This window comes from Salpingoeca rosetta, assembly GCF_000188695.1.
Source record: "Salpingoeca rosetta unplaced genomic scaffold supercont1.34, whole genome shotgun sequence".
Classification (NCBI taxonomy): Eukaryota; class Choanoflagellata; order Craspedida; family Salpingoecidae; genus Salpingoeca; species Salpingoeca rosetta.
The window spans coordinates 487574-497573 of record NW_004754900.1 but is presented as its reverse complement, the minus strand read 5'-3'; the positions used below and the strand labels follow the sequence as shown (position 1 = coordinate 497573).

General features: G+C 55.8%; 3 protein-coding genes across 3 annotated transcripts in view; 1 reads left to right on the top strand and 2 right to left on the bottom strand.

The window, feature by feature from the left end:
- The window catches only part of PTSG_10769 (uncharacterized protein), an 8493-nt gene extending 4914 nt beyond the window's left edge, over window positions 1–3579 (top strand). The window contains exons 11-20 of the mRNA XM_004988676.1: window positions 1–105; window positions 300–393; window positions 555–646; window positions 924–1023; window positions 1167–1297; window positions 1532–1617; window positions 1830–1879; window positions 2061–2168; window positions 2467–2544; window positions 2837–3579. The exon at window positions 1–105 is cut by the window's left edge and continues 40 nt beyond it. Coding sequence (XP_004988733.1) covers window positions 1–105; window positions 300–393; window positions 555–646; window positions 924–1023; window positions 1167–1297; window positions 1532–1617; window positions 1830–1879; window positions 2061–2168; window positions 2467–2544; window positions 2837–2920 — 928 coding nt within the window. The 3' untranslated portion in view covers window positions 2921–3579. The remainder of the gene's footprint in view (window positions 106–299; window positions 394–554; window positions 647–923; window positions 1024–1166; window positions 1298–1531; window positions 1618–1829; window positions 1880–2060; window positions 2169–2466; window positions 2545–2836) is intronic.
- A 208-nt stretch (window positions 3580–3787) lies between these two features.
- Window positions 3788–6744, bottom strand: PTSG_10768 (uncharacterized protein). Its single transcript, XM_004988675.1, has 9 exons — window positions 6558–6744; window positions 6301–6370; window positions 6095–6127; window positions 5894–5958; window positions 5657–5723; window positions 5323–5408; window positions 4993–5092; window positions 4559–4835; window positions 3788–4304 (listed from the first exon to the last, which is right to left on the bottom strand). The coding sequence occupies exons 1-9, from the start codon at window positions 6623–6625 to the stop codon at window positions 4072–4074; spliced, it is 999 nt and encodes a 332-aa protein (XP_004988732.1). The 5' UTR covers window positions 6626–6744; the 3' UTR covers window positions 3788–4071.
- A 381-nt stretch (window positions 6745–7125) lies between these two features.
- Window positions 7126–10000, bottom strand: part of PTSG_10767 (WD-repeat protein) — a gene marked incomplete at both ends in the record, with an annotated part of 3516 nt that continues 641 nt past the window's right edge. The window contains one exon of the mRNA XM_004988674.1: window positions 7126–10000. This exon is cut by the window's right edge and continues 161 nt beyond it. Within this exon, the coding sequence (XP_004988731.1) occupies window positions 7126–10000 (2875 nt within the window).

Here is a 10000-nt window from a genome sequence, read left to right as displayed (position 1 = left end):
CACACGTACGGACATCTGGTCCGCCTTCAAGGCGGCGATCTCGCGTGGTGTCATACTCGTCAACTGCACCCAATGCGCACACGGCACCGTCACAGACTCGTACAAGTGCGTGCTTGTGTTTGCTCATGTGTGCTTGTGCTTGTGTTTGCACGTGTGTGCGGGTGTGCGGGTGTGCAGGTGTGCGGGTGTGCGGGTGTGCGGGTGTGCGGGTGTGCGGGTGTGCGTGTTTCGACTCTGCCGTTTCTCCCCGCTCAGTGGCTCATCATCATCGCCCACCGCCACCACCACCACCATGCCAGGGCGGGTCGAGTGCTGAGTGCGGCGGGTATCATTCCAGGTGCGGATATGACACCGGAGTGCGCCCTCACAAAACTGAGCTACGTCCTCAGCATGGTGAGCACGCACACACACACACACACACACACACACATACACACATGTGTGTTTTGGGAAGGAGGATGGAGTTGTGTCTCTGCTCCTGCTGTCGGTTTTCCTCACACATACGCACACGTACACTTGCACACCGATGCGTACACACACCAACGAACATGCAGACGGACAAGACGTATGCGGAGAAGTGTGCGATTATGCGGCAAAATCTGCGCGGAGAGTTGACGACAGATCCGGAGGAAGTGGAGGAGTCCAAGTAAGGCAGTGCCGCCACTGTCATATCATTAGATGTCGTGTGTATGTGCGCGCGCGTGTGTATGTGTGTTTGTGTGTGTTTGTGTGTGTTTGTTTGTGTGTGTGTGTGTGTGTGTGTGTGTGTGTGTGTGTGTGTGTGTGTGTGTGTGTGTGTGTGTGTGTGTGTGTGCGTTGTCACCTTGATTGCCCATTCTTGGTTCGCAAGGTCGCCAATTCATTGCATCTATCGACCACACTATCCAATTCACCGCTCGCCATCCGTCCGTCCGTCCAATCAGGCTTGATCCGATGCTGGCACAGCTCCATCCAGACATTCACCCGACGCTGCTCTGCGTCGCCGCTTCAGAGGGCAACATCGAACGCCTCCAGAAATTGCTGGTGTGTGTGTGTGTGTGTGTGATTCGTGCGTGCTCTTGCCGTATTTGCATGCTGTATCGTCATGTTTGTACCTCTACCTCAACCCTCACAGCAAGCCACACCATTCACCCTCTCCCCTCCCTCACACACACACACACAAACAGGACGGCGGGTTATCGCTGCTGCTGTACGATTACGACATGCGCACACCACTGCATCTCGCGTGTGCTGAGGGCCACATCGACACCGTCCGCTTTCTGCTGCGTCACGGCGCCTCCGTGCACGCCGTCGACAGGTGCGATGTCGTCGTGTTGCTGTAGTTGTTGTTGATGTGCTGTGCTTTGTTGTGCACATGTTGTTTGTGGTGTGACAGTGTGTTGCCGTGTGTTGTGTCGTGCTGTCCCGTGTATGTTGGGTTGGATCATCGCTCAACGCCAACGTGTTTTCATGCACACACACACACACACACACACACACACACACACACACACACACACACACACACAAACACACAAACACATGGCTGCAGGTTTGGGCGAACACCGCTGATGGATGCGATTCTAAATACGCAATTGGACGTCATTGAACTTCTCGTCTGCACTGGCGCTACGCTCCGTACGTATCATGACGCAATGGCATGGGATGACGATGAAGAGGGGGGGGGGGGTTGGAGGGGGAATGTCACCATCTCATGGTGTTTTTCCTTGCAAACGTGCCTCTTCGCTTACTTGCTTGCTTGCACTCAACTCCTCCCCTCTGCCTCTCTTTAATCCCATTCCTCAACTCATTGTCCCCAACGTCGTTCTTTGTCCATTCGTTGCTGCCAGAAATGTCCGATGTGGAAGTTGGATCCGTCCTGTGCCGGCTCACCAGCCAGGTACGCACACGCGTTGATGTACACATACATGTGTGTGTGTGCATGTGTGTGTGTGTCGCCGTGTTACGTAACCAATGCTCATTCACACAAGCTCCAACTTGCCAGGGCATTCAACTCCCCACATCACATGTTCACCACCACCAACCCCTCATGTCCAACCCCCGCCACTCCCCATCTACAGGAGAAGTTCCCTGAGATTACGGCGTGGATTGCAGCGCGCGCGGACTGCAACTGCAAAGACTACAACGGCCAGACGGCCCTGCACGTCGCTGCAAAGCTCGGATTCGGGGTGAGCTTGCATTGGTGGTGGAAAGGAGGAGCGTTAGTGTGTGTGTGTGTGTGTGGTGCGTGCGTGCGTGTGTGTGTGTGTGCGTGTGTGTGTGCATGTGTATGTGTGTGTGTGTGTGCGTGCGTGTGTGTGTGTGTGTGCGTGTGTGCGTGTGTGTGTGTGTGTGTGTGTGTGTGTGTGTGCGTGCGTGCGTGCATCGTTTACTTCGCGCTCACCCGCCCCCCCCCCCATTCCTCTCACCACCATCACCACCACCACCACTATGACACCACCACGACCACCATGACATCACCATCAGCGCATTGCGGAACTGCTTGTGACGAACGGCGGCGCTGATCCGAACATCCCCGACGAGGAGGGGCGCACTCCGCTCACGGTCCGTTGGCCATCCAGTGGATATGGGAAGAGGGAAGGGGAGGGGAGGGGAGTTTGAGAAGAGATGTGGTGTCTTGGATGGAACAATGTTGGTTTGGTTTGGTGTTGGAGTTGGCTGGTTGGTGTGCTGCTATGCGTCAAGTCAGCGAGCAAATGGTGGAACAGGAGGAGGCTCAGGGGTCTGTCTTCGTTCTCTTTATTGCTGTCGTTGCTCAGCAGCCTGCAACCGTCTTTGCTTTGTCCTCATCATCATCATCATCATCGTCATCACACACACACACACACACACACAGTTGGCGATTGCGTATGATCGCTTTGACATTACGGAGTTTCTGATGCGGCAGGAGCAGCTGCAAGATGACATCTTTGTTGTGTAGACAGCACTTGCCCGAGCCGATGATGTGACAAGCACCACGCCAGTGGATGCTGTAATGTGACGCTCGCAACATGCTCACAAAGTGCTCGCAACAGCGCACATTTCATGTGGTGATGGCCCCACATCACATCACGAATCACAATTGCATCGCTGGTAGGACTGTCGTTGTCGTTGTTGTCGTCATTGTCGTTGTTGTTGTTGTTGTCGTTGTTGTCGTTGTTCCTTGCAATGTGCTGCCATTCAATGTGTTGACGCATGATGGCTCCGCACATATCACCCACTCAATCGTACGTCCAGGTGCCAACACTTGGTTTCTATCTCTTCTCTGCTCGTGCCTCTCATTAGCCTTGGTCGTTTCGCGCCGGTTCATTTCATGCGTTCCACTGCCCCTAGCTGTGCTGTTTCCTGGCATTGTTTCTTCAAGCATGTGCAATGATGACGCTGTTTGTCCTTGCGTCATGTTGAGGCTCATCACGGCCTCACACCTCGCTCATCTTCTTAGGTCTGGTTGTTTCGCTCTCAGTCAAGTTTGGTAGCTCTCATTCATATGTATGTGTAGGTGCTTGTATGTGTAGGTGCACACGTGCGAGTGCATGAATGCGTGCGAAAGCGCAAAAAGTGCATGGTACGTGTGTATGTGTGTGCGTGTGTGTGTGTGTGTGTGTGTGTGTGTGTGTGTGTGTGTGTGTGTGTGTGTGTGTGCAACCGTGCATCGTGCACTTGTGGATCTGTTGTGGTATTGTTGTCTTCGTACACCTGAGAGCAACGCCCTTTCTGGTATCCAGACCGCAATAAACATCAAAACGTTGCTCGCCACATGTGTGTGTGTGCGTGTAACTTACAGCGTGCTTGCTCAGCGTGCAAAACATGGGGTCTGTTTATTGCTTGCCTGTGAATCTGTTGGCACTCAAACATGCGCGGGTACACACTCCATGAAGACGGAAAGAAGAGCGGAAAACGAAAAGAAAAGGACAGAAAAGAAAAGAGAGGGAAAGTCAACACGTAAAGTTGCATGTCATGTCATGTCATGTGACATGTAACATCATTCTCAATCACGCCAGCACCGCTAAAATGACGACTATGGCCAGCACCGATCACCACGACGACCACGACCACCGCCACCATGAGTGAGCGGGCTTGTTAGTAGTCTTGTTAGTGCTGCGGGAGGTAGAGCCTGCGCGTGAGAACTGAGGAGACAACAGCGGACACGACAGCAACGGCGCTACCAAGCAGAACGAGCGACGACACACTCGCACATCCACACGACGACGACGACGACGACGATGATGATGATGCTGATGATGATGATGATGATGACGTTGGCGTTGATGATGCTGCTGCTGTGCCAGCACCAGCGAGGGAGCCGAACGGCTTGGTGGACGCAACTGCACGTGGATGTTGACGAAGGTGGGGGGGGGCAGATGATGAAGGCGAAAAACGCGAACGAACAGATGCAGGCGGGCAGCAAAACACACACACACACACACACACACACACACACAGACGCACACACACACACACACACACACACACACACACACACACACACACACACACACACACACACACACACACACACACACACACACACACACACACACACACACACACACACACACACGCACACACACACGCGCACCTGTTCGCGTTATTGACGGTCGCTTTGATGTCTGAGACGCCGCGTGCACCATCGTCCTCAACTCGCCGTCCATCTCGCTCTCACCATCACCAGCACCATCACCATCACCAGCACCACCGTCAACGCGTGCAGCTGTTGTCATCTTCTTCTTCGCTTCGCGTCCACATCGCTCCAATCCTCCATCCTCCAGCATGTACGCCGGAAGAAAGGACCCGTCGTCCAGCCGCAGCCGCGGGTTTGGCACCGTGTTCAGCATGTTGCCAATCGATGTGTACCCCTGCCCAAGTAGTGTTGTGCGGTGTAATGGTGATGTGATGGTATTGGTGATGCGATGGTTGTGTGGGGCGCAACACAAAGTGGGCATTCGTGAGAGGGGTGTCAAAGCACACACACACACACACACACACACACACACACCACACCACACCACACACCTTGTCGTAGAGGCTGCAGTAAGGTTTGTCGCGCAGGTATTCCCACACCTGCGCATACGTCCAGTCCAACACGGGATGCACACGCATGAACGTGGGCCAGCTGGCGGTGCATGTGCATAAACACGACACAGAAGAAGCGTGCACGTGAGAGGCTGTAGAACAAGAAGAGGGTAGCGCGCACAGACACACAGATAGACGCAGGCGCACACGCACACACGCAAACAGACACAGACACAAACACACACACACACACACACACACACACACACACACACACACACACACACACACACACACACACACACACACACACACACCCCGATGGCTCACCCCGGGTCGCTGGGAGCGAATGTCTCAAGAGTGTCTGCCTTTGGATCGCCGCGCCGCGTGCCCATGAAGATGGCCTTGATACTCGTCTGATGGCGATGATGAAGAAAGGAGCAAGTGTGCAGTGTGAGCAGTAATGCATGACACACGTGTCAGGGCATCATATGCTTGAAAGAGGATGTTCCACATGCGAGCCCACCAATAACACTCTCTACACATACACATACACATACACATACACACATACACACACATGCACATACACACATACACACATACACACATACACATACACACACACATGCACATACACATACACACACAGGCACGCACGCACCTGGGAGAGAAGGCCTTCCAGTGCTGTGCCATATGACGAGCCAAGGTGTTGCAGTGACAGCCCATACCTGCAGGTGCACGTGCAAACGCAGACATGTCATGTATTGAGAGGTGGCATGCCCCTGGAAACAATCCCCATCCCCCGTCAAGCAAACAATTACGAGGGCCTCGCATGCTGACATGCTGACATGCGCAGGATCATTATTCGTCTGCACAACAACACATGATGGGCACAGACCTGCGATCGCACATGTCGATAAAGTCCTCCACTTGTGGAAACTCATGTTCTTGCCTAAAGTACACCTGACAAGAGTAGCAGCGCATCAACATCATGTTAGGTTGGAGATGAAACACGAAGCGTGCACGAACATTCATCTATGGCACACACACAGAGAGTTATACATGCATTCACACACATGGGGTTGCAGCAATGACTTACAAAGGTAATGTTCCTGTAGTCGTCCGGAAACGCCTGCGATCGCAGAAGAAGAGAGGGGTGTTGAAATGCGCCCGGTGAGCGACTCTGAGAGCGATACAACGCGCTTCCTCAGCACTTTACACAACACCCCCACCACGTAAACACATGCGAACACACATGTACATCTACTGGATCTCACACACCAACACACACACACACACACGCACCTCCATGACCAAGTGAAGCAACAACGTCGAGTCCTTGCCACCGTTGAAGCTCAGGCACGTGCCACTGAACCTGGTTGTGACGCGCGTGTCAAGTCAGGAATGCACACACACACATACACACACACACACAAGCATGCCCATAAAATGTAAGGATCAGCAACTACAGCACACACACACACAACGACAATGACAATGACAAGCATGCAAGCATAGCGCACAATGACAAGCATACCCCCCCCCCACACACACAAACGCACCCAAACAGCTCGACGGTTGTGCGAATGGTCGAGATGGCAGCGCGCACATGCGCCCGGCTGTCTGTCATTGCTGCTGCTGCCGCCTTGGTATCTTGCTTGCTCGTCGTGCTGCTCGCAGCTGTCGTGGGTGTATCCCTTGTACTCGTGCTGTGCCTGTCCTCGTGTTGTGTCTCTTCCTCTTCCTCTGTCGGTTGTGGTGTTTATGATGTGCGACTGAATTCAGTGTTGACACTGAATTCAGTCGTGATAACGGCGCGCAAAGCGTGGATGGGTTGAAACAAGTGGATGGTGCATGGGTTGGAAGGACGGAAGTGGCACATGGTTGATGAAAGTGATGAACGCATTGGAACGGTCAAGGGAGGTCACAAGCAAACATACAGTGTACGTAAGAAGTACAACCGCACAGGTTGACTGGTTGAAACGCAAATGAATCACAACTCAACACACACACGCAAACAACATACACACGCAAAGTAAACGAATCGCGCACACACACACGCACACACACAGACGCACACACACACACACACACACACACGCAAACAGCACACACATACACACACCACGCTTAGGCAGTGCTCTCGTTGGCTGCCATCATACTCATGGCCTGCATCTCCGCTCGAAAGGCGGCGATGGTTTCATGAAGCTTGGCCATATCCACGTTGACGGTGTCCTGTAGAGCATCCACACGCTGCTTCACGCCACCGCGCCAGCCACTGCCACGTGGCTCCTGCTGCTGCGGCGTATCAGCTGGGATGAACACGACACCATTGCGCCAACGCCCGTCGCCTCCGCTCTCGCCGCCGCTGTTACCTCCCCTGGCAAGCTGGAGAATGTACCACACCAGCAGCTGGAGTGGGCCCGTGTGGCGCTGGCTGGCAATGATCGCACGCGTGCGCGCCAAGTGGGGCTCCACGCCGTCCTGAATGCGCTCATACGCGGTGAACACCACCGCAATGAGCATGCTCAGCAGCACGATCAGGGCGAGCGTGATGATGGCCAGGAGGATGGCGCGTGTGGCGGAGGGCACGTCACCAGCGTTGTCCAGCACACTCGCGCTCAGCTGGCCAAACATGAGGTGGATGGCGGTGTCAAAGAGGGTGAGGCCAGTGATCTTGAGCGCGCTGCTCGAACCTGACTTGCTGGCGGATGATGGTGTCGTGAACGGGTATCTGTTCCTGTTGTATGGGTTGTAGGGTGTGGTTGTTGTTGGTATGGTGACGCCCGTGGCCGCAGAGGAAGCGCTGGTGGTGTCGCCAAAGAGCACAAACATGCAGCTGGCTGCAGCCATCGCCGCCACGGCCAGCACGAGCAGGAACGACGCACACCGGCGAATCACGTGCGTGATGGCAATGACAGCGCGCGCGAGGCCATCAAAGGCAAACGTGAACTCGAGCAACCCGACCCAGTGGAAGAGGAGCGACAGGGCAAGCGTTGTCGGCACGCCCTGCAGGGAGGGCTGCTCAATGACGGCAATCAGGCCCAAGCACACCAGGCTGATGGTGCGGGCGAATGAGTTCCAATACCAGAAGCTGGTGAGCGACACGCGGTAATCGCGCACGATGCTCCCGGCCTGCCACAGCTCGCCAATGCCAAGGACGAGCACGGTGAACTTCTGCCAAGTGCGCTCGGGCCCCAGGAGAGACCCACTCAGTGCACAGTACACAAGCATGGCAGTGGCGCCCATCTGGAACAGGCAGCGCACGAGGAACAGGTCCAGCTGGCTGTGCCACATGGCCTTAACCGCCGCACGCACGGGAAGGATGGTGAAGAAGCGAGGGTCGCCGGTGCGAATGAGGGAGATGAGCAGCTCGGCAAACCACTCAGTGTCAAGCCGAAGCGCCTGCGTCGTCACCTTCACAACCCCGGGCTCGCTCTTGCTGTGTAGCTCTTTCTTCAGGTCTGCGTCGTCACCGTGGAGCATGTCCTCGTCCAGCACAACAAAGTCGCCGGGACGAATGCCTGCAAGCAACGGGGAGCGCCACTCGCCCACGTCAAGCGGGGGCAGTTCCAGCAGCTCTTTCATCAGGTCGAGGGCGGCAGCGTGGTCTGTGTTGACGACGGCATGCCACATGAGCAGATTCAGATGGTCCGAGTCCTGCAAACTGTCTTGCGCACTTGGCAGCGCCTGCACCTGCTGTTGCTGCTGTTGCTGTTCGGGTGGTGGTTGATGGACGCCGTCGCCTTGTGCTTGTGTCTGTGGTTGATCGCCTCCTTGCTGGTGTTGCTGCTTGGAGCGCAGGGCGTCACGTGCCGTCTCAAACACGGCTTCAGACCTGTCTGCCTCAAGCAAGGCAATGGCTCTCCGCGTGTGGTCCTTGTGCACATACTCGGGCGGGATCTTGCCTGAAAGCGCAAGCTGCAGCAGGATGAGCGGGTTGTGCGCCCCGGCCCACGCCGTGGTCAGGTCAAACAGCGTCAGGTGGCTCCCATCTTCGAGAATGCACAGCTCCCCCTCGCCCTTGTCCACAGCGACGCTGCACGTGTGGTCGTGCGTGTGTGCGTGAGGCAGGACGAACTGCGCCCTGAGCGTGAGGGACTTGGCGTCGACCAGCGCCATGCCGTCCTCGCCAGCCAGCACCACGTACTTGGCAGTGAGCGCACACTGCGAATACTTGCCCGAGACAAGGACTTGGCGTTTTGGCGCGTGGGTGGAGTACGCGTGCACAGCCGTGCACGGCCCGGAAGCAAACCCAAACCCAAAGTGCCGTAGGATGAAGCACAGACACAGCCCAATGGCGCCCACGCCACACACAGCAGCGCCAGCGTAGCCCGCAGAGTGAAATGACGTGTCTGTGGCCATCAACACGATGCCAATCACGCACGCAATCAGGCTCGACGCAAGGACAACAGTCCAAGCCGAATCCGTTTGCCGCGTGCGCTGCAGAGCGATGATGGTGTCAGGGTGGTGCACAGAGGTGGCGATGGCGTGAATGTGGGTGTTGTTTTTCGTGAGCGTGATGTGCTCACCAGTGGGCGTGTCCCACACGCGGCATTGTCCGCGTGTGCCAAGGGACACCACCTGCGAACCGCTGGGCATGGCTGCGACGTCAGCCACCGTGTCGGTGTGCCCTTGCAGCGTGGTTACGCACATGCGGTGCTCAATATCCCAGATGCAAACGGTGGCGTCTTCGGAGCCAGAGGCAACCATGTTGGTGTTGGGGATGGCGGTCAGGGAGGTGATGGCGGCCGTGTGGCCCTGTAGCATGGTGTAGCAACGGAACGTGTTAACGTCCCACACCCGCAGCGTGTTGTCCTGGCTACCAGACACGAGCCACGCGCCATTGTTGTCAGTTGTGGCCAGGCTCGTCACTCGGCCCGTGTGGCCAGACAGCGTGCAGACGAGCTGCAGCGAGTTGCGGTTCCACAGCGAGACAAGGCCGTTGTCATGCCCTGTGGCGACAAGTGTCTGCGAGACAAGGCAGACGGCCGTTGCAGAAGAT

Bases quoted from the DNA above. Each gene is read 5' to 3' on its own strand.
- PTSG_10768 (XM_004988675.1), bottom strand. From the start codon at position 6,625: ATGACAGACAGCCGGGCGCATGTGCGCGCTGCCATCTCGACCATTCGC. The intron at 6,128-6,300 runs GTGCGTGTGTGT...CTGCGATCGCAG, and splicing joins TGCTTCACTTGGTCATGGAG to GCGTTTCCGGACGACTACAG. The intron at 5,724-5,893 runs GTCTGTGCCCAT...GTGCACCTGCAG, and splicing joins ATCGACATGTGCGATCGCAG to GTATGGGCTGTCACTGCAAC.